The sequence below is a fragment of the Ambystoma mexicanum genome, chromosome 13, assembly GCF_040938575.1.
Source record: "Ambystoma mexicanum isolate Mex_15411 chromosome 13, UKY_AmexF1_1, whole genome shotgun sequence".
NCBI lineage: Eukaryota > Metazoa > Chordata > Amphibia > Caudata > Ambystomatidae > Ambystoma > Ambystoma mexicanum.
Genome location: NC_090938.1, coordinates 737,829,573 through 737,854,041, shown reverse-complemented (window position 1 = coordinate 737,854,041; position 24,469 = coordinate 737,829,573). Strand labels below are relative to the sequence as shown.

Sequence of the window (24,469 nt, the reverse complement as noted above, 5' to 3'; positions counted from 1 at the left end):
ACCATGCTGTCGTCTCGGCGGCAGCCCATTTCTGGAGGTCACGCCACCATACCTCCACCCGTGGCCTCTGACAATTCTTCCATCCCATGGCTATTCTGCGTTTGGCAAGTGTATAAGCCAAATCTTTAAGCTTCTCCACGTGCCGAAGCTTGCGCGCCCTGGGGTACCCTCCAAGCAAACAGGCCCAGGCCGAATCTATCTTAAGTACAATGCCCCTCCCTGCCAGCTTCTGCGCCACTTCACTCCAGTAGGTTGCAATCACAGGGCAGGCCCAGAACATGTGAATCATATCAGCGTTCTCAGTGTTACACTTGGGACACGCCTGGCGCCCAGCGTCTCGAAATCTGGAAATTCTCAGGGGGGTCATATATGCCCTATGCGTGATATATAATTGTAACTGTTTAAACCTGGCATTCCTCGATACTTTTTTGTGGTACCCCAGGGCGCGCTCCCACTGCCCATCCGCCATCGGGGCCCCCATCTCTGTTTCCCATTCCAACCTCAGGTACCCCAAATCCTTCCCAACCTTTGCCATCAGCATCTCGTACAGCCTGGAGACCTCATGCCCGCCCTCGGATGCGTCATACATAATCTCCAGCGTCGCATCCGGCTCGTCAGCCAATACGGTCTCGGGCCAAGTGCTCCGGACCTCCCTGACCACTCTGTGGAACGTCATGTATTGCCCCGCATGCAGCCCCGCCCCCGCCTCTAGATCTGCGAACTCCGCCAAGGCCCCATCCTGCCAAATGTCCCCCAACGTGACCAGCCCCACTGACTCCCAGTATGTTCGCAGGATGGCCCTAAGCTGTCCGTCTTCCCCTGCCAAGGCCACCAGCGGCAGCTGCGGCATGCACGGCAGGGGATCCCCCATCATCCGGCAGGCTCTTCGCCACATGTTCCTGCCCAACGCTAGCATCTTAGGACGCCCCCTCATCCATGTGCTGGATACCCAAATAATCTCTCGCAGGTAGAAGGGGGAGCAGTCCTTTCCCAACAGTCTATGTTCCGGGGTTTCGTCGTCCGAAAGCCACTTGGCCACGTACTGCAGCTGCGCTGCCACGTAGTAGGCCTCAAAGTTCGGCAGCCTCACGCCGCCTTTCTCATAAGCCTTCTGCAATTTCCACAATGCGACCCTGTTACGCGTGCCCTGCCATAAGAAATCTCTACATACCCTATGTAGTCTAGCAAAAAACCCCTTGGGTATCATGTATGGAATGTTATTGAAATAATGCAGCAGCCTAGGTAGCACGACCATCTTAAGCATAGCACCCCGGCCCATCATCGCTAAGGGTAGTTTCTCCCAAAACCTCATGCACTTCTCGATCCTCCCCACTGCCAATTCAGTATTGTGCCTGTGTTCCTCCCCGGTCGTGTGATATACGTCTATGCCAAGGTACCGAAAGGTGCTTGTCGCCCATGGGATTCGCAATACTGGCAACCTCTCAGCCGGTATCCCCACATAGCCGCCCAGCGGGAACAGGGTGGATTTCCGAGGGTTGACCGCTATACCAGAAAGCCAAGCAAACCTCTCCATCACCTCCAAGACATATTGCAAGTTCTCTTCAGGGTATTGGAGGTACAACAGCATATCGTCGGCATACAGGGATATCAGATGGCTTTCCCCCCCCCACCTCTATGCCCACCGGGTCATACTGTTGCCGGAGGTAAATTGCCAAGGGCTCAAGGGCCAGGATGTACAACATTGGGGACCAAGGACATCCCTGCCTGGTGCCTCTACCTAACTGCCACCTATCCGACACTACTGCCCCCGTACGAACTCTGGCTAGAGGCGCGCTATATAATAATTCGGCCCACCTCCTGTACCCTGGCCCCATTCCGAAGTGATCCAGTGCCGCCAACAGCCACGGCCAACGAACAGAGTCGAACGCCTTGACCGCATCCAGCGCCACTATCGCCATTTCGCCGTCTTTGCTACATCCCCATTCGACCACTCTGTGTAGGCGTCTATGGTTGTGGGTAATGTTCCTGTCCGGGACATAGCCCGTCTGGTCAGGGTGAATCAGCTTACCTATCACTCTCCTCATTCTAGCCGCCAAGACAGCTGTTAGGATCTTGCTGTCCTGGTTCAGCATTGACAAGGGTCGATAGGAGCCGCAACCGTGTCCCGGTGTATTGTGCTTGGGGAGTGGCACTATGACCGCTTCCCTGAGTGATTCTGGTAGCTGTCCCAGCTCAAACGCCTCATTAAACATGTCCAGCATGGGTGGGAGTACCTCCTCCCCATACGCCTTATAAAACTCGCTGGGGAACCCGTCCGCCCCCGGGGCCTTGCAAGTGGGCAGCTGTCGCACTATTTCTCTGAGCTCTTCCAGAGTGATCGGAGCATCCATCTCCTCTCGCTCTTCATCGCTGATTCTGGGCAGGCCTATATCCCCGAGTACTTCATCTATCTCCTCTCGGCTCCCCCCTTCCCGATCTTCATACAATGTTTGGTAGTATTCTGCGAATGCCCCATTTACCCCTTCTTGCGTATCGATCTCCGCACCCCCTTCGGTGATGACCGATCGGATCGGAGCCCTAGGGGTTTCGCTCTTATATAGCCAAGCGAGGAGCCTGCCTGTCTTGTCCCCACCCGCATGCAACCTCTCAATGTACTTCGTATAATTCAGGTTACAAAGTCTGTCCCAATGCCCAGAGCACCGCTGCTGCAGCTCAGTAACTACTTCCATATCGGTCCCACCCTTCTCCAATTCTTTTTCCAGCTCGATCTCGGCCTCTCGCAGGTCGGTCAGGATTCCGCCCATTAATCCCTTGGACTTCGCGATAGCAACTCCCCTCATCACCACCTTAAAAGCCTCCCACAAAGTACCAGCCGATTTGACACTCCCTGTGTTCGACTCAAAGTACGCGACTATCTCCTCCCTCATGTCCTCCTTGAATACCGGATCCCGTAGCGCTTCCGCCCGAAGGCGCCATGTTGGAATCCGTGCACGTGGGGGGCGCAGCCGCCAATGCATGATTAGGGGCGAGTGGTCCGAGAGGACCCTCGCCCTGTAGTCAATCTGTTCACACTCCGTAAGAATGTCTGGAGTGGCAAAAAAGTAGTCGAGCCTCGTGTGCAGTTGGTGCGGAGCCGAATAGTGCGAATACTGCCTCCCACCCGGGTGTCTCGCTCTCCACACGTCTACCAGGCCTAGATCCGCTAGCAGCGACTGCAACACCTTGGCCGCTGGGCTGGGCCTAACCATTTTGTCATCCGACCTGTCCTCCCTGGGGTTAAGCACACAATTAAAGTCTCCACCCCAGATTACTGTGCTCCCCATCCCTTCACCGAGTCTCGCGCACAGTGTCTTGAAGTAAGTCGCTGTGTCCTGGTTGGGCGCATAAGTGTTTATGATACAGACAACTCTACCTTCCACAATCCCCCGAACCATGGCCAGCCGCCCGTCCGACTCCACAACCTCCCCCAAGAGCTTGAACGGGACATGTGGTGCAACCCAAACCAGCACACCCCTGGCATACGCAGAGAATGTGGATCCAACCACTGTCCCCCTCCATTTTCTCCGCACCATTTCAAGTTTATCCCGTGTCAAATGCGTCTCCTGTAACAAGGCCACGTCTATTCTCTGCCTCCTCAAATACAACATGACCTTATTACGCTTCAGGTAGCTATTCAACCCTCTAACATTCCATGTCAATACCTTAAGGTCTCCCATGATTTATCCGTAGCTCCCACTTCCCCCTCTGGTCCGATCGCCTCCCCCCAGTCCCGACTACATCCCTTCTCAGTTTCTTCCCCAGGCTCACATAACAACTAACACCCCCCACCCCCCTAACCCAACCAACCGCCCAGCTCCATCCCTGGATCTCAGGCATCCCCGTGTTCGGTTCTCTACGGAAGCCCCCGTAGAGAACCCGACAGGGTGTCACACCCCACACAGTGACTAACCTAACAACACACTGGGGTACGAATAAAACGGCCCTCGGATGCCCCCTACACATTTATATCCGCGCTCGCGGACCATGTTCGAAACAGTTAAAAAGTGCATCCCCATCACAAAGTGGCAAAGACTATATTACAGTCCAAATGTTCAAAGTCCGCCGGGCCCACTGTTTCACTTAACTCTCCCTGCTCCGTCCGCCATCTGCTCATCAGGCTCCTGAGGGCAGTTCTGCGCATCGAGCCATTCCATGGCCTCCTCAGGGGTGTCGAAAAACAGCGTCTTAGCCTTGAAGAAGACCTTAAGTTTGGCTGGGTAGAGTAACATAAACTTGAAACCGGCCGTCCGCAGGCGCCTTTTGACCGCCCCAAAGTTCATCCGACTGCGCTGCACTTGTAGAGTGTAGTCGGGGTAAGCAGTGATGGTTGCCTCCCCTCGCCGTATGGTGCCCCCTTTACGAAAATGTTCCAGAATCTTCTCCCGGTCTTTGTAGTTGAGGATCTTAGCGATCACGGGCCTGGGCGGATTACCCGGCGGTGGCCTTCTGATCAGGGCCCTATGTGCCCTCTCCACTGCAAATCCCTGCGTTAGGGCACCTCCGGTGATCTCCTGCAGCAGCAAAGTCTCAATAAAATCTGTGGGATTCTGGCCCTCAGCTCCCTCCGGTAGGCCCACAATCCGGATGTTGTTTCTGCGGGCCCGACCTTCTGCCTCTTCAGCCCTGCTTTCCAGGTTGCCTACCCTCTGCACCAGGGCATGGATCTCTCGTTTGTGCGCGGTGCATTCCGCCACAGTCGGGCCCATCTCCTTCTCCAGGGTCTCTGTGCGCTCGGCCAGGGTTCGCACATCTTGCCTCAGGAGGTTCACGTCCTCCTGCACCGCCCCGACCTGAAGTTCCATCGCAGTTTTCAGTTCGGCCACCGCAAGTTGGAGTTTGGTCTCCCATGTCGCCTTCAGATCTGCGATCGCTGCCAGGACCTCCTGGTTCGTTCCTCCTGCGGCCATCTCCTTGGGCTGGGCCTTCTCTTTGCTCCTGTTCCCCTCGGTGCCAGGCGATGTCTTGGCAAATTCGTCGAGCGTGGGCTGTTTATTCTTCGCCCTCAGGAGCTTGCTCGTCATATCTTCGATCAGGAGCGTCCCTTCGATCTCGCTTAGGCCCCAGGCCTGGGGGCACCATGTCCCCCCGTCGCCACACAGTTTCGGCTACCTCCAGTCAAGCTTGCTCTCGCTGGATCGCGCTGAACGTGAACTGAGGGAATCGCCTCCAGAATCCGGTCCCCGATCCTTTGTCCCAACATCAAGCGACGGCAGCCATTTTGTCTGCCGGCGAAGCTCCGGCCCAAAAACTTCACGCGGCTCCTGAGTACACAAGCGCTGCACAATCCCGTATGAGAATGCATCCACATGTGCAGCCGAGCTTCGCATTTACAGTCATCACCGTCTATGCCACATCGTAGCGGCCGTTGCGCGGATTCAGCCGGATAATGTTCGGATCAGCGGGAGCTCCCGTTCAGGCACGTCCTTTCACATGGCGTCCAAGCCACGCCCCCCCAGTAGGATACTTAGATACTTTATCCCCCCGCCCCGCTTTTCGACACAAAACACTTATGCACACCATCAAAGACGACGGACTAACACCAGAACCGTTTACCCGACATGTCCGGACACAAGGGTCAGGCAATGTCAGGCAATTGACCAGAACCAGGCACACCTGACGGCCCTTTCCTTTCCCCACAGGGATAAAAGGTGGAGCAGGAGAGCACACGACAAGCAAGGCAAACCGCACAACGAGACAGCTATCCCAAGAGGAGGAGAAAGGCGGCGAGAAATAAAGGGGCGACAAGGAGAGAAGCCGACTTGCCCTTTTCGACCCAGACCCACGAAAACCTCCATGAAAGGAATCATAAGTCTGCGAACAATAGCCAGCATGTGTTGCAGCAGATGCCAACGGTGCACAGAGCCCTCCTACACTTATAATCTGGGCCAGAAGAGACGCTTGCTACCATGGTACCGTCCTTGACTCCAGATGCAGGAAAAGCAAAGCGGTTTACCACAGCTGGTGAGTTGAAGGGAGGACCGATAAACCAAATTGTGTGAACGAAAGTTGTGAATGGCAAAGTAGGGGGAAAACCAGCTGCAGAGGGGTCCAGCACCACGTGGGTGCTCACCGATTCCCCTATTTTTGAAACTACCAATATCAGAAGGCCCTAGGAGAGCCACAAGGAAAAGGTCAAGTGTTCTTACAGGGTTGTTGCAAAACCCCCTAACAGTCGAAAGTCTTTGACCGGCATGTAATTGGAAAGCTAAGGGAAACGAATCCCACATAGTGAGAAAGCAGAAGGAACTGTGTGTTTGGCAAGAGTGAACCCGATGGAGGGATGCCGACAGAACGGGGCAAAGCATGAAGTCCCAATGAACATTGTGTTGACGAGAGTGAACCCGACGGAGGGATGTCCACACTGGATTGTTTAAAAAGACACATTAAGACTTGTGAATAAAAGCCATAGTGAACCCGATGGAAAGAGACTAACATTCAAGAAGAGTCTGAGCCTGGACGAGGAGGATCCAAGGGTGAAAAGCATCACCCAACAATTCGTGAATGCAGCAAGTGAACCCAATCTTGTTAATAAAAGGCATAGAGAACCCGACAAAGGGAGGCTGCTTTTCGAGAGGGGCCTGAGCCCGGAAGAGGGGGATCCATGGGTGAAAAGCCATCGCCCATCGTATATGCTGGAAGGAACTTTTTTGGTTTATTATTTTGAACCCATTAGATCCTCGGAGACAAGAGACTTTTTGTAGAAAAGAGACTTAACCAATGAAGATCCCGATACCCGAGAACTGTAGTCTCATGCTGGGAAAACTCTAGAGAGTGTGCTACACTCAGGAGTTCCACCTTGTCCCGTGCTCAAAACGTGGGGAAGGGAAACCCCTGGCTATACCATCCTGACTTATCATTCTTTTTTGTGGACACTATCCCACACTCTTTTTGTATTTAGTTGTAAGGATTGGCAATAGCGTTTTAATTTGACAAGACACCCCTTGGACGGCCTTATTATTTGATGGTCGCAGCTTGCTCCCATCTTAGATTTATGTTTAGATTAGGCATTTGTCCAACCTGCCTATACAGTTTAATAAACACCCTTAAACTGTGATCACTTGTGTCTGTCTTTACTGTTGCCACAATGAGTTCCTTACACAATCCACACATATTTAACAAGACTTCTCTGCATATGCTTGACCTTCCTAGTTATGTTATGTTATACACTGCGCACCGTTACCACCACTGGGGCGGTCTTCAGGTGCTCACCTGGCTCTGCAAGAAAGAGGACGGGGTTCGTTAGTGAGGGTAGAATGATAGGATAGGTTCAGAACCAGGAGAAACTGGCATCTGTGTGTTTTCTTGCTTGTGAGTGCTTGCTTGGTTGTGTGACCTGGCTTGTTTTATCCGTAAGGTAAGAGACTCAATGCCTTGGTTATGTACTAGTGTTATGCTGGGCGTGCGTTTGTGCGTTTCAGGTCCGGCTTGGCTGGTAATATAATAGTGCGCACTGGTTTGTTGTATCTGTAAGGGAAGGTCCAGTGTTGTGGTCGTTTGTTGTATGCAGGAGAATGTTATGTTGGTGTGTGTATTAGTGCTTTTCATGTGTAGTTTGGCTGATGTTTATGGTTGTATGCACTGGCTTGTTTTGTCCGCAAGGGTAAGGTCCAGTGTCTGGGATGGTTTGTTGTGTACTGATGTTAGTTAAGTTTGGTGTGCGTTTGTGTAGTTTGGCTAGCCCATAGGAGTGTATAGTACTTGTGATTTATGTAGGAGGGGAATACGAGCAGGGTGGGTGGTGGGTGGTTAGTATGTTGGTTACTCACAAAATTCTTTCAAGCATGTACTCGGAGCTCATTCAGCTGTACCAACCCTCAAGTCTTTCAGCTGTGGTACACTCGCTGCCCACGCCACCCCTCTAAGCGCAGAGCACTTGCTCCTTCCACAGGTTCCTCTAAGTGCAACACAATGTATTCTCATTATTCCCTATTTTGAGATTAATAGTAAAGGTGATCCGTGGCTAATCTACTCAAACCTATCTAAAGTGATGTATGGTTAGTCTACATAAATCTATCTTGTCCGAATTGGCGCGTTTACAAACATTTACAAACATTTAAATTAAAAAAAAATAATAATGTGGTGCATGGCTAAACCTTCACAGATCTGTCTAATGTGAGGCGTGGCTAGGCTAGTCTTCGCAGATCTATGTAAATGTGACGCGTGACTAGGAGAGGAGCAGTGGGAAAGGTTGGGTTGGTGGATAGGGGATTTTCCATCAGTCCCCATTGGTATTGCTATTATTGTCCCTTTTGCGCGGGTCATCGGCAGTTGAATAGCCATGTTTTCGGTCATTAACTGAAGGTGTGGTGGTCTTCTATGATTCCAATTTCCTTTCGCATTGCGTTTCATAGGTTAGCAATTAGGCATGAGTGAAGTTCCTCTGAATTTCTTTTCGCATTGTTTTGTCTCGATTTGGAGGTCGTTGCTACCAACTGGAAAGAGACCTCAGATCAAGCGAGTGATCTTGGCCTGGAGAAATTCTAATCCTTGTAGAGATTTGTGGGCAACGCAGAGGGCCTCGAATTTAATGTGTTTTCAGACTGGAAGCGAATTTAGGCTTCTCAGGGCTGTGGTGATGTTGTCTCTTCTGTTTAATCTCAGGAGTATCCTTGCTGCAGTGTTCTGGATGCGTTGACGTTTTTTGGTGAGCCTTTGGGCATTCCGAGGTAGAGGCTGTTTGCGTAGTTGATTCTTGACAATCTAAAGGGAAATGATTGCAAGGGTTCTATGTCGAAAAGAGAGATGGAGGAGTATCCCTCAGAGTAGTGTCAAGGGGTAAAAGCATTGGTTTGTGATAGCGTTGACTTGTGCTAGATAGATAGTCTAGTAGTAGACACAGCAGAGCAATGAAGGCTACCCACTCTAGAGGGGCACAGTGAAAAGAAAGGGAGCAGGCGGACATGTAATAACACACAATAAAGGAATGTCCACACCACAGTGTGTATATACACACACACACATATGCCAAAAATCATTTTTATATAGCTTTCACAGAAATGAAAATGCAGCAAGTTACAGGCAACTAGCTTTTTAGCCGAAAGCCTTTTAGGGCAGTGACTTGTGCACAATTCACTAAATAATGTTGTGAAAGAAATTCCGAAACCGGATGAGCAGAGGAAACCCCCAATGTTAATGAATGGAATAAACCGAAGAGAAACGCTCATGATTATTGAGAAAGGAGCTGGAAAATTGTGAGTCAGCACCCAATTCTTTACCAAGGGACCAAAGTTGTTGAATGCGAGAAAGTAAAGCCGCAATCAAATACCTGGGTATTCAAAGAGGTGTCAATGTAAGTGCTAACATTCAGAAATATTACTGGGCTTCACATCTTGCAGCAATAAATGAGTGGGTATATGGCGATAGAGGGCTGGTGCACATCAGGCTAGAGAGGGAATCGATGGGTGTCCGCCTGCCCCTGCAAGTGCTCCATGGTCATCATCAGATACAAATGACCTCAACCTGGGATACGCACACTTGAAACACCAAGGGATACACTGAAGCCAATGGGTTGGGAGGGTGCCGCAACGGTTTGGGTATGTTTTACTGTATTCTTTTGGCTACGGCAAACTGACAGCAAATCAATTTGCTTGGTGCCCAATTTAAACGCATATGTGTTTTTTGTTGTCCACCGCCTCCAATTTTACGGAAGCGGGGGACACCCCTGCACCTGCAAAATACCAACCCTGAATAGAAGGGGATAGCGGGGGACACCCCTGCAACCTCCGCTCTCCAGGGTTGGTATTTTGCAATATATACAACCAAATTGGTCATTAGGTCAATTGTTTTCGGTCAGATAGGCTAATACCACTGTCACATTGGAAGCCCCACTGTGGGGCAGCACCAATCTTCCAGAGGTCAGTAAGTTAGGTCTCCAAAATGCATGGCAGGCACTGGGGGGTGGGGGGGATCAGGAAATTACAGCAGGGCCTAGTAGAGGGCCCACTCTCCTCATTCCAATACTTGGAGGACACGCACCCGGTCTAACGGACCGAGATTGGTACACCTACATAGGACTGCAACATGCCATAACACAAGAACAAAGACAGCTGGGATGTCCCTGAACGCTCTCCTATAGAAGCTACCCTCCTGGAAGGAGACATTACGGGAAGAGCTATTACGGTGCTCGACCAGGTGAGAACCAATGTCGCCTCAAAACCCCAAAATGGGAGGCAAACATTGGGGCTTTGGAAGAAGAAGAAGAAGATTGGATAGAGACCCTAGGATCACCCTGGGAAGTGAGTATGCCGATGGGTTGTCAGCGCGCTTTATAAGTGCAATAAATAAATAAATAAAACATGCAAGCTGCATCTAGTTCAATACAAACTATTGCACTGTATGTACTACACCCAAGAGAGGCTACATCATATGGGAAGGGCGGCTGACCCGCTTCGTTTACGGTGCCAGACCATTTTACCACACTATTTGGAAATGCTCTGCAATACAGGGGTTCTGACGCTCAATCAGGGGACACAATATCCAGAATCATTGCATCTCCCGCACCAGACAGCCCCAAACTAGGGCTCTTACACATATGGGGTGACACAGGCTTTCACTCCAGGGAAAAGAGCCTTATGAAGACGGCCCTAATGATTGCCAGCTGGCTGGGGTATTCCCGTCACACCACGTATACATATATGGAGAGAGGGGATTGACTACTGCTGTGATTTGGACTGAAGGGAGGGTATACAGGGATCGGGGGTGCCCCCAGAAACACGTAAACATATGGAGCCGATTGATAGAGGCGGTATGAACCAGGAGAACAGGAGGTGGTTAGACTGGAACAATGGTACCATTATGCGTGAGCACGGGGCGGGGGGCTTAGGGATGACTTGGAGGGGCCAGGGATGAGAAGAGGTACCATGGAGCAGAGACCGGGATCAGTGCTGTGGGATTGTCATGTACTCCCTGTTTTATGTTGAATTGTTCGATTTCACCGCTACGAAAAATGAGTAAAAAAATAGTTTATAAAAAAAAGAAAAAGAAAGCACAGCCCCAAGACTCTGGTAGGAGTGAAAAGAAGCTGTCAACGCCAAATGCAGACGATGGCCCCCGAGACAATCCTGGGAAACGTGTCTGAACCCTTTAATATGGCAACCTCAGTCCAGGCATAGTGAACCATTCAAGTTAAGCCAGAGATTTGACACACAGCATGCACTAGATGTGTCCTCAGTGCATATAGGGGTCATGTGAATGTTACAGCACAGGCTCCCAAGACATTCGAGTCTGAGTCCTCCTTAAAAACACACCAGGAAGGCGTTTAGAAAGATTTAATGATGGAAGCCATAATGCTATAACGGGCCACTAGATGGCAGAAGGGAGCTTTGGCTCCATATAGAAAAAATGGCTTCCACAGGGTTAACTTTTCACCACAACTAGGAAACATGGTTTCAGATTGTTGCGTCTAAATGGGCAGAGAAAATAAAATGTAATCCTTCCTAGGATAAATAAATACTATGCAGGGTGCAAGCTAGTGCTGCTGCGCCCCCCCCCTCTGGATTACTATGCAGGGTGCTGCTGCAGCCCCCCCCCCTAAAAGGTCCAGATTAGTATACAGCACTACTGGTCCACTGAGAATAAACCCTAACTTCAGAAGTCCATCCCTAAAATGTATGAGGCCTCGTGCCCAAAAGTTCACCAGAGTTTGTGAAGATGGAAAAAAGTGAAGGGAGGATCTCTGGGGTCCAGTGAACAGTGCCAAACGTTTGGGGGCAAGTTAATCTGACTAACAAACGTGTTCCCAACTTTCGAGTGCATGTCTGAACAAGCAATGGCAAAGCCAAAGTGATCCATATGTTTCTAAAATGTATCCAAACATTTAAAAGTAAGTTAGAGAGCAGGTAGGTATTGCTATAACTCGCCCCCCCAACCCCTGTACTCTATTCTTCATGAGACTTGGCAAGTCAGCTGAAGAAGGTCCAAGATCGCTTTTGCCACTGACAGCCTTAGCCCTTGATCCCCAGGGGTGCAGGTTCGAGCAGCTCTTTGGTCGATGTCAATGCTGCTGCAAGGTCTTCCAGTAGACGAAAGCAGCAGAGCTGGATGCAGGGCCCCTCTCAGGACAAGAATGGATGCAGTTAAGTAATTTCGGACGACGGCCACCGATGCATGGTGACGCAAAGGGACTCACTTGCCGCTGTCAGACTTTCCCTCCTAACTTGGGACCCCTTGATGCTAGGACCACGAACTTTCGTAGTTTTAAGTCTTGTTGCACAAGCTGAGGATCCCCCCAAGTTCCAGGCCTCAACTCGGAACGGCGATGTCTGCAGCACAGTAACCCAAACTCAGAGCTGGTCAGCCACAGGACGGTCCTGGGGCACTTCCGAAAGCTCTTCTTCGTAGGACTCCGAGCTGACGTCGGGAATGGATGTTCCCTCCACTCCAAGGGTCGCAGCTCCTTTGCAGGACTGCTGGATATCTTCCACAGGACAGGGCTCTACCAGGGCAGCAGGAGAAGTTGGTCCCAAATCTTCTTCCATCTTGGCTCCTTCGATTTCTTCCAGGATCTAACTATAGTGGGTTAAGGGGTCCTCTTATCCTAAAAACCAGGAAAGAGCAGAAGCCCCATCTAGCCAATAACAGATCTGGCTGGCACACACTGGCACCCCCCCCCACCCAGCAGTGGTCCGATCAGGGCCACTGGCGGCAAAAATACATTCATTCCACCCAGACACACTGGCAATAGGTTGTGGATTGGGACCAGACAGTCCCAGCCCACCTCCTGGCAGCAAAAGCTCTCCAGTCGACCGCCAAAAGCCTATGCTTTCCCAGGCACTGGAAGTCCAGATTAGGACAAGCCAAACACCTTGTGGCCTGGCCATGTTTGACCAATAACCACAGTTATGAGCCAAACGAGCCAAAGTTAATAGCCAAACGCGGTAAACACAGTAAGGCTAAAACTAATAAGGTAAAAGTAACTGCTGCCACCAACTTGTCCACCACTAGCACACCTAGAGTAACCAACAATCCTCCAAGTGTTAGTTTAGGGCAAAACAAAAAGTGTACCCCATTGTACTGCATTGTAAGATGCATTGTAAAATGATAAAAGTTACCACAAGTGATAAAAAGTTACTAAAAGTAGTAAAGTAAGAAGACTAAGGGAAACAAGGTTTCCCAGTACTGACAGCCTGAAGGACATGTCAGTTTCCCTATAACCGATGAGCAAAAGACAATGCAGTGAAGCTTAAGGTTTCACTACACTGAAAAAAGAGCAGGCTGGATACAATTATAAAAGCAAAAAGTGTGAAGGTCCATAGAAATGGAAGGAAAGGTGCAGTAAAGTAGAATCTTTCCCAACAGTCCACACGTTAAAGAACATTTGCCATAGACGTCTCATGGATTAACTCTCGTACTAGTGGGGAGATTTCTGGTGGTGGATTAAGAAGGGTTTCTCAAATTTACTCTGGGATCTAAGGTGTGCCAGATTGTCTCTTGAATAATGTTCAATGCTGTCCTAGGGGCAGGCACAATACACTATTGGTGTTTTTCTTTGACTGAATGCAGGTGTACCTAGTCCACAGAACGCATCTCTGGGCGAGTTACATGCTCATGTGTATTTCCTATGCTACAGTGTTTCCCTTTGTAGCAAATTAACTATTATGATGTAAGTGTTCCAAACTTCTGAAGCTTTCTTACCAATATGTTGAAGGATTAATAAACTACTTGCCTTAAAGTCCACGCTCCCTCCAGAGTGTAGACTAAGACTTCATTTATTTTTTATTTATATATTTATAACGCGCCGAAGCTCGCAAGCATCAGGGCACGACAAACACACGAGAGGACAGATCACAGGACAACATGAAAAGGGAGGACGGGGGACTCAAGGGAGTCCATGCTGAATATGTAACGAATTATCGAAAGAGTAGCGTTTTCAGCTGCTTCCTAAATAGCGAGTAGCTACTTTCCAATCTGAGTTTCTCGGGAAGCTCGTTCAAGAGTGCAATAGCTTTGGTGGGGAAGGCTCTCCCGAGTCCAGTAGCTTTGACTCTAGTGTGGCTAACTTTGAGTAGCCCTTTTTTTGCTGATCTAAGACAGCGGCTTGGTTCATACCAAAGAAATTCCTTCTCTAGGTATGTAGGAGCCGTGCCAAAAAGACAGCGGTGGACAAGTGTCAGGGATTTGAATTTAATACGCTCCTCAATGCCGAGCCAGTGAAGGCCTATTCGGTCATGGGTGATGTGCTCGCGCTTGGACTTTCCGGTAATAGTTCTAACAGTGTTATTCTGGATGATCTGGCATTGTTTAATGCAAGATTTGCTTGAACCGAGCATCAGCGCATTCCCATAATCCAGTCGGGACAAAATCGTGGCTCTAGCAATGGTGGCGCAATTTGTAACGTTGAGATATGGCCTAATGCGGCGTAGTAATCTCTGGTGGTATTGGCAGTTCTTTTTAAGAAAAGCGACTTGAGCGTCTGCTCCTAATGAGGATTGCAGGTATATGCCAAGTGTTTTCACCTTAGTTAAGACCGTGATGCTAGAGTCCTTGATAAAAAATGATGAGTAGGCTGGGCCTAGATTGGATAAGGCTTTTGAAGATCCGAATGTCATAAGTTCTGTTTTTGAACTATTCAGACACATCCAGTGGGCTTTCATCCAGCTTTCTATAGTATTATAGATTGCTGAGAGTCTGTTGTTGTCTGTGGTGTGGTCTCCACTGAGTTCTATAATCAACAGGTGGACACTGTGGGACACTGGGAGTGTCAGACATCGAAGGAGAAAACCTGCAATCCAGGAGTGGATTCAACTTCCTGAACCCTTGGCATAGAATCTGAGAACATCTTTCCAAGAAGCACTTAAGATTGCATGGCACGCCAGTCTTAGCTAAGAATAGCCACCCAGACCTAGGGGCTACCTGCAACCTTTCATAACCTCAAACATTTTTGATTCCAGCTTTTTATTTCTGAATGTGCGACCTATTTCTGGCGGACATAGGAACTTCCACCAACGCTCCCTTGCCATTGCAACTCTTCTCTACTCCGATTGAGTACATGGCACTGGGTCGCCCATAAGGCTCAGTCGCAGGGGTGCTTCTATTGGTTTTAGGGAGTAGACTGATGGCAGCTGTACTTTATTTTGGTGAACCCAAGAGGCCCTTTTACTCAAGGTACTATGTCGTACTATGGATGGGACGGAGAATACATTCTCAAACTAAATAACAAGACTGACTCAGGAAGTTGGCAAATAACTTTGTTTTCATGTCAATTGTCTAAAACAGGGAGTACAACGGACATCGCAAAGCATAATCTCAACAGATCTTGTATAAAATCACATTTATATACTAAAGGTTTGTCATACATGACGTCATACTACGTGGCAAACTGAGAAAACCTACGGGAGACAGTGGTTGGGTCTACGGGGCGTCTACATTCTATATGGGATAGGATCGTGATTAGGTCTCTACAGTCAGGTGGGAACTCATGCCCTCCCTTAGCGTAATATCAAACATAAAGGCATCAGGCAAGTACTTCAATTTGATTACTTTTTAAAGTTACTAGTAGTCTAACACTCAACTAACTTGCCCTCCAACAAATCTAGCTATTCCCTAGTATGGTGGCTCTCCCTGGCTAGCGCTGATGGGCTGCTTATCTAGGGTGAGGGGATAGATAACTTGCCCTATTCCTATTTTATTAAAGTCAATGCTAACATATTCTCTAAAAGGCACACTTTTCAAAAATCGTGTCATATGCTTTGCAAATGAAATCTTGTTACTTTATTCTCTTTCTTTGCTTAGCAACTAAAACACAGGCAGAAATACCAATATACATAACACATCTAAAATATATTTATAACTGAATAGACTCATTGGTTGGTGAACCGTACTTAGTCAGTGTACCAACTCGACATTACCGGAGGTAATGTATTCTAATTCTTAGATCGTGTTTCAGAAGAGTGTAGTTGTCCTCTGTAAGGGACCCTTAGACCAACCAAATGGTCAATTACTTCAGGATAAAGGTCAATCTAGGCCTACCGGTTTCAGTGCTAACCTAAATTGACCACTTTCTTCAGGGCCAGAGTTTTCTCCATTGACTGGTTACTGCATCCCTGTTGCGTATGTTGGCAGACACAATGTTGGGTTAGGTGACTGCTTCTATTCACACGACATGCAGTTTCTTTTCCATATCTGTTCATCCTCACTCCTTTGTAGGTGTAGGCTGAAAGGACAATCTCTTTTCGACACGGAGAAGGTCTGCCCTGTTTTCACACCAGTTTTCATCTGGTGTGAATAGAAGCAGTCGCTTTACCCAACACTGTGTTCTCTCTTTGCAACTTAACAAGGGATGCCTCAGCTTCTCACATTGTACTGTTCTTCGCAGCTGATAATCAGTTCTTGGCTGCTTCCAGCCTTCGACATCAAGCCAGGCAACCTCTTTAGTCTATACTTTGCTGTGACACACATACCTTCAATCCGTCTTCTTCCATGGAGACTTGCCTATTAAATGATATCATCGAATGTCCAGAACTCTATATACAACAAAGGTAGCAGGCGCCCCTCTCTCAAAAGACCATGGCATGATAACCTGTTCTGTGGTTTTACCCACTGTGAGACTCCACAGCCATCGCTTTTAGCTCACTGTACTTTTCACAAAGGAGGAATATCCATTTGCATATCAGTCTTTGTCCCGCCAACAAGGGCAGTCCAGCACCGAAATGCCAGGCAAGCCTCCTTTGAACAAGAGTACCAACAGCAACCCCATACACGTGTTTTAGCCTTGTTGGGCCACATCAGTGAGGTGGAGCTGTGCTTCTCTGAGCACAAGGAGCAAGGGTTCCAATCAAGGGTGGTTCAGTGGGTTTTGCCCCGTGAATAAAAAAAAAAAAGAATGATGGGTTAAATTGTTGCATTCACTATGCAGCTAGTAGTTTTGACAATTGTTGCTGAATAAATATTCTTTAAATATCCCAATTTGCTTACATTTTAACAAAAAACACCCTCTTGGGTACTATTCAAACAGTCTTACTAAAGAAATGATTATCCATTTGCAACTGCGGGCCACTTTTTCATTGGGGCTTGAGACAGTTTTATGGTCCAGTCCGATCATGTGAGCTGCCCCTGGGAGGTGGTAGAGGGGCCAGAGAGTGGGCAGAGGAGGAAGAGGAGGAGGAGGAAGAAGGCAGAGTAGTCAGAGAGGATGAGGAGGATGCCAGCGAGGTGGCAGAGGAAGGAGGAGGCTAAGCAGCCAGAGAAGATGAGGAGAGTGCCAGAGAGGTGGCAGAAGAGGGAGGTGGTGGAGGAGCCAGAGAGGTGTAGGTTTGAGTAGCAGGAGAAGGAAGGAAGTTGATAAGATACCGGAAACATCTATCAAAAAGGCAAAAAGGAGGAGATTGGGCTGAGGGCCCTGGACCAAGACAGTGCCATTCAGCTAGACATTAACGATGGTCTTGGAGGAGTGAAAGGGGGCCAGGAGGACCTGCCACCAAGTGCCACCATTAATGGGCGAGGAGAAAAAGGGGAGAGAACAGAGACCATATGGGGGGTCCATAGGCCCGGAGAGGGAACGAAAAAGAGGATGTCAGTAATGGTGTGTCTAGAGGAAGCATTGGTGTAGGTATCAGCAGTAAGGAAGGCCTGGGTTGGAGATCCAGGATGTGGCTTGAACTTCTTCCTAACAGACTTAGTGAGAGGAATAGGATAGGAGATAGAGTAGCAGTTAGAGAAGATAGGGGAGACTGAGGGCACCATAGGGGGTACATGGAGGAGCAGGAAGAGGAAGAAGCCTAAGCAGGAGGGTGGGTAGTTTACACACTAAAGGCACACAAAGGGGGAGAGCACAAGGGGGGGATGGGTACAGTCAATGCAGAATACAGTAGCAACAGTAAATGCAGTTAGGGCGGGGAGGACCTAAAGAGAGGGAGAGTGCAGTAAATACAATAGAAACGATGGGATGTGGTGGGGACAGGAAAAGTGAGAGAAATGTAAACAGTACAATACAAAATATACAACACAAATGAAAGAAAAGCCTATGTTTCGAGGGGGACAAGGCATGTGGCGTCGGGCGGAAAGGGGAAGGATGCATAAGGCCGGAAGAAAGAAGAGGAGCCTAGGTTACGAGGGGAACAGATCACGTGGAGTCGTACGGAAAGAGGATGGTCGCGCAAGGCTGTGAGAAGTGGAGTCTGAGTTGCGAGGAGGAACAGCGCACGTGGAGTCGGGCATAAAGAAGAGGAAAGCTGTGCAAGGCTGGGGAGTTACGTGGAGCGCAGCAGGCTAGTCTCCTTCCCTGCACCTTCTTACCTTTCAGATGCAGATGGACCGCGATTGTCACGTGCTCGCACAGTGCTGCTACCCCTTCGCTGCCAAATACCTGCGATGCACAACACTGTGGCCTTGTCCTGCGAGGGCTTTGCCGCAACTGGTCTGGATCCCCTGTTTGTAAAGGTTTTGATGCGTGGATGTAGGTGCAACGTGTTACGTGTCGACGGGCAGCATCGCCTGCCTCGCACAACTCTGCAGGCTTGTCCTGCAAGGGCTTTGTTGCATAGGGTCGGATCCTTGGTTTTAAAAGGTTTCGATGTGTGGACGTAGGCGCAACGTATTACGTGTGGATGGGCAGCGACTCCTGCGCATCTGGGTCGCACAACACTGCGCCCTTGTGCTGCAAGTGCTTTTGTTCTCAAACAAACCTCAGATTCTCTTGAATGGGGTCTACTTTGGTCCTTAGAGTCGTTTGCCACTGAATCTGCACCAGTGAAGTAAATCCAAGGCTTACCTCAATTTTTCTCATACACGCGGCTGGCCTACTGTCTGTTTTATCGATTCCTATGGAACTTTAGACGCACATTGTAACTCTGATAAAGTGGCTTTCGGGGTAATTATCGCTGCCCCTGGATATTTTTCCCATACCACTCTGGGGTTCTAGGTCAAGAACTAGATTTGTAGCACTTACAAGGTATTTCAGATGTATTTTGAAAGTCATAGTGGTAGGTGAGGTGGTGCTGCTGTGACTGCCCCAGCCTAATTCGGGGTACCCAGTCAGGGTGGTTAGGGAATCTCCCATACAAGTCCTCTGGGTCTAGCGTCCACTAGTTCGGGTGCCTCTGACTCCTTAAACCACCCCATTTTATGTCCTCAAGGTTAGGCAGGGGACTTCGACACATAAAGCAATGCATATACGGGGGGCATTTCTCGCAGTGAATCAAGGGGTGGTGCAATTGGAACTCAGAAATAAAAGGGGCTAAACCCAAGATTAAAGCCAAAGTAAGAAAGAGATACGTCACAAAGATGCGAAGCAGTGCAATTCTATAACAGGCGAGATGAAGATCCAATATTTCTAATGCAAGACTTACTGCAGTGCAGAAGAAGCCACAGCCTGGACAGCAATAGTGCTTCACCATTCGAGCACGGTGTGTCTCACACAGAACCATCAGGGGCACTCGACTCGACGGCCTCATTGTCTCACGCTTCAAAATAGTGCTACTGCAACCACTCAGCTGTGTAAACAAGGAAGTTGAATGAAGTTGCTATGGTCACAAGGGCAGATAGTCAGGAGGGTGAAACAAACACCGTCATGTTACTTGCCTCCTTTTGCTGAATAAAAACACCTCCCAAGGAACCATGTATTAAGCCTTGTGTGCGAAGTAGGATTCTTCTCTTACCTCACCATCGATGCTCTCGGTCGCCATGCACTTATTGTTAGAGAGTTCGCTGATGCGGTCGATCTTCGGTGCCTCCATACGGCAGCTGCATAGGGGCAGCTCCTCAAAGCGGTCAGTCTCCATGGAACTGTTATCATTTGATACCCCTGCCGAGTGAAAAACGCAAGTAAGAAATACACTCTCTACCCTTTCATTGACCTGCACTACTACCTGCCCAGAGATGATCTCACTTTAAAAAAAAAAAGAAATAAAAAAGTTCTCTGCATCTTTTAATGACTCCATAAATACTCAGTTTTCAGGTAGAACCCAGGACAGTGCTGCTGGATGCCAGGGAGGTCTGTTGTGAAGACTCGGGCATGCATGGGTTGAGAAAGTGGCGACATCTAAATCCGGAGGATGGTGGTCTTCCATCGCAAAGAGATAAGCTCCTATTCTCTGAATATTGAAGGACACTGAGTGACTGTTAAAGAGCAAACCGCCCAATCAAACAATAGCAGCTCCCAAATGTTACATGTGAAAGGACAGTAAAATGACACTGGTGTACTGTCTAGTCAACAATGCAAAATACTCAATTGGCAAATCACATTCAAGATGCAAAAGTAAGCAAGATATTGGACCCACATTTAAGCGCAGGCGCGAGGCGAGTCCTGAAAGACATTTACTGTTTTCATAATTGAATGTGTATTTGAATACTGTGTATTATATGCTCAAGTGCTTTTTTGAACAGAGAGATTTTTAACATAATTAATGTATATATTTTTCAGTATATCAGCATGGTGGATTCTCAGTGGATACGTTTGTGGACTACTTGTACCTTTGTGTCAGCCAGCTACCCTTTCCTGGAAATAGAGCTGGACTGCGCTGCCATTCTCCCTACCTTTAAGAGGGGTGTGGAGCTTCTTTTGGGCTGGGTGCTTTTGCTCAACCATACAGCTAGAGGTTGTACAGCCCTCAACAGGGGATTGCACAAAAGCTGCCTAACAAAGGAGAACAAGGGAACCGTAAGGATTATGGGGCAAGGAAAATATTGGTATCAGGTCATGAAATGGGATCTATTCCACTATGACAAAGTCTGGCCGACAAACGAGCTGCAAATATGAGTCCCTGAAAATGCACACGGAGGGGGAAAGAAAATTAAGAAAGGTTAGAGAAAGCTTGTTTGAGAAGCAGATGACAATGAGCCTTGATATATCTTTCTTTTTACAGAAGGAAAGCTTTAAAAACAACCAAGTGCCATGAACAGTATAAAGCTCTTCACAATGCACAGTGATTATGAAGAATAATTTTTGGCCCGACAATCGCGGGAAGTACTTTAGGAAATGTTATGCACAAATAGTGCAGGTGAAAAGCTGTAATGGAGAAGGGGGCACAAATCCCACATCATCCTCAGAGAAACCATATCCTAAAAAAAAAAAAAACACAGGGATCGACTGCCAGAGCGTTGGAGCTGCCTTCTAGAATTGAATGCTTTGAGAGAGCAACATTTGGCTGGGCAGGGAGTGTGTCCCTTCTTCTCCTAAATGAGGTAGAAAGCAGCCACAAGAATACCCCTTTCCTCCATCACCTCAAACACTCACTTTTTTTCCAACTTGAAATCCTACCTGCAAGCACCCCAACATTCCCCACGCACAGCATTACCTACCTGCATGGGTGGGGGAAAGGGTTCCCTCGTTCGGGAGCTCCAGGGATCTCAGTGGGACTTCTGTATACTCGCTCCGGATCTGTCGCTCTGCTCCAATCCCGTTTACACCTGAGGGAGACAATAAGAGTGAGGAGAACACAAGATATGAGGGTGGTCAGGCAAGAGGGCAACAGGAGGGGCATACATGACTATCACAACTTTGTACAACTGTCTTTAAGAGAAGGGCACCAGACCACAAAAGTGTTTAAGTGAAACCCACAAAGCAGAAGGCGTGAAGGCTGCAGGATACCGTTTGTAGGTTAGAGGAAGAGATGTCAGGGCACAGCATACAGGAAGCTGTGCAGAGCACAAACTTCCTCCTCTTTAAAAGCAGCACTAATTCTAACAATCAAGCCCCAAAGTGTGCACTCTCCATTAGCCACTAGGCAGTGATTACAGACTCTTGGGAAGTAAGAAATGGTGTGCAGCGTACATGTCGAGAACTAAGATGAGAGGGACTTTCAATACCAATCTTGTAGCTTGCAAATTGAAATCTTTACCCCTGAAATTGTACTACTTCACTGCTGCAGTAACTTCAAGAGCAAGACTGTTAGGGAGAATTCTCAGATATGTGCTAATTCCTAGCTACCTTTGAGAACCCCAGCAACTTTGCTGGATTCCGAGGACTCGAATTTTTAACCCAGAGAGAGCGAGACCCTTTTTCCCCCACTCTCTCATGTATTTTTGGAATAATTTGAACACTACGTTTCTTTTGGTTGTGGAGCCTGACAAACTCCATAGGCATCCTTTTACATTGTGTCACACAGCACCTTCAGTGACTGTTTCCAAGATCAGTAAAGTGAAATTGACTTTCTAGACCCAGCACACACTATCTTTCAATAGGGTGATGAAGGGATTACTTAGTATCTCCTTTGTCTAGCTTCTCATGTAACATTTTTATGTTATCCATTCCTCGATGAATGGCCGGTGGCAGCGGTTTACTTTTAACGACCATGGTGTGCTTTTAACACGGGCTGCGTTCGCAGCTGCAGTAAAGCACCCAAGTGTGCCATTTTTGTCAACATCACTGGGTCTTGGTCTTTCTTGAGATTTACTCTGCGCGCCAAGCCAGGTTTGGTCCCTTTGTTCGTTTTGTGTTTGGCGGGATTCACAAGTGAAGCCCCCCTCTGGCTCCAGGGTGTCTGGCGGGGCAGGAAGCAAGGGAGGTGCCTGACACTCCCTGTGCTTAGTCTCCTAGGAGACAGGAATGCACTCCTAGGTGATTGGCCGGCTGGCTGTCCGGCAAGGACAGCCACCCTGCTGGGTGACTGACAGCTGGGCTGGAATGAATGGGAGAAACCTGCATAAAAAGGCGAGGCTTTTTGGCATGGAAGGCTGAGTCGACCACCTGATGAAGGAATCCGAAGAAGAACTTGGAAGAGACGCCTGCTGCAACTCCTGGGTCGTTGGTTTGCCTGGTGAAGCCGTGCTGCTGTGCTGAAGCTCCAATTTCGTTTCGACTAGAGAAGCCCTGCAAGGACGACTTCTCCCCTTGAGTTGGTGGGACCAATCAACTCCAAAGTAAGCCACCTGGACATCCTCTCGAAGCTGGCTGTATTTCCACTGAAGTTGCTGCTGGAACCGGTTAGGGAGAATTCTCATAAATGTGTCAATTCCCATCACCTTAGAGACCCCAAGTAACTTTGCTGGATTTTGAGGATTTTATTTACCTGGAGAGAGTGAGCGCCTTTTTTCTCTCATGTATATTTGATGTGTGTTTTACTCTTGTGTTCTTTGATTATGGAGTTTTAGACAACTCCATGGGCATCATCTTTTCATGCGTGTCACACAGCACCCTCAGTGCAGTGACACAAAGAAACCTTTCAGGCTTTCCCAAGGTTTAAACACCTTCTCTGGGATAAACTACTGTTTCCCAGAGAAAGGAAACAGAAGTGAAATTGACTTTACTAGTCCTTTCAAATTCCTAGATCCAGCACACACTATCTTACAATAGAGGGCTGGAGGGGTTACCTAGTATCCCCTATGTCTAGAAACTCATGTAGCAGTCAAATGCTACCCCTTTCTATCGAAATGGCTAGTGGCAGTAGTTTTACAACAAACTACCATGGTTCTTCCCGACCGCGAACACCGGTAGCTAAAAATCATGTGAGCCATGTTTTTCAAGACAGCTTCTGAGCCCCCTTTTTTTTTTTAAACAGGTCCCAATCTTTTTTCGCCACATCTTTTTGGAAAGGTCCTTCTAGAGTTTGTATCTGCGCGCCAAACCAGATTTGGTCCCTTTGTTCCTACACCTTTGGCAGGCTTCAGGACTGAAGACCACCTAAGGCGCCCGAGTGTCTGGGGTGGGCAGGAAATGAGTGAGGTGCCCGAAACTCCCTGTGCTTAGTCTCCTAGGAGACCCAAATGCACTCTGGCGTGATTGGCTGGCTGACTGTCCGGCAAGGACAGCTACTCTGCTGAGTGAGTGGCAGCTAGGCTGGAATCAATGGGAAAAAACTGTTTAACCACTGGAACGAAGACGAGCTGGAAGAGGACAGCTGCTGCAACTCTTGGACCGTTGGTTTGCCCGGTGAAGCCCTGCTGCAGGTCCGAATCGCCAAGTTCATCTCGACAGAGAAGCCCTTCAAGGACGACTTCTCCTTTTGAGTTGGTGGGACCAATCAACTCGTAAGCCACCTCGACACCATTCTCGGAGCAGGTTGTATTTTCCTCAGCGTGCTGCAGGAAACCGAATTACCAGGTAGAAGGACACCAGTTTTTGTGCTTGACGACAGCTACCGGAATCGACGATTTGCCAGTTTGCCAGCTTTGTGACCAGTCCCCGTGCAGTGCAGGAGTCCCCGACGTCCTCCCTCTTGTCCCCACGACTGAGGCTTAGGAACAGCAAGATCTGTAGGAACTGCCAGGAACAGAAGTCTTCAGCTAAATCTTTTTCTTCAAAATAAGGTACTGTGAAAACACGACCGAGCGAACTTACCTCTCACTGCGAAAGTGCGTGAAACTTTGGCAACTTGCAGGCGTAGTCAGCTTGTGACCAGACATACAAACCTTTCTTCTATTAACTACTTCTGAGAACCGTGGCAAAGACCTTTCCGTTTAACTACCAGAACTGTTTTTACCTATGCAAGACTCTAGCCCATTGACTTTGGCCTATCTATTGCATTGGAACCACTCCTCTGGTGAACTCAAACTATTTGCACTGTTTAAGAGTAACTATTTGTTTTATTAACTTATG

The 24,469-nt window shown here is 48.5% G+C and overlaps 1 protein-coding gene across 1 annotated transcript in view; it reads right to left on the bottom strand.

The window, feature by feature from the left end:
• The window catches only part of EHMT2 (euchromatic histone lysine methyltransferase 2), a 346,377-nt gene that overhangs the window by 200,699 nt on the left and 121,209 nt on the right, over positions 1-24,469 (bottom strand). Inside the window, exons 10-12 of the mRNA XM_069635011.1 lie at positions 21,235-21,342; positions 19,593-19,738; positions 19,284-19,427 (exon numbers count right to left, since the gene is read on the bottom strand). Coding sequence (XP_069491112.1) covers positions 19,284-19,427; positions 19,593-19,738; positions 21,235-21,342 — 398 coding nt within the window. The remainder of the gene's footprint in view (positions 1-19,283; positions 19,428-19,592; positions 19,739-21,234; positions 21,343-24,469) is intronic.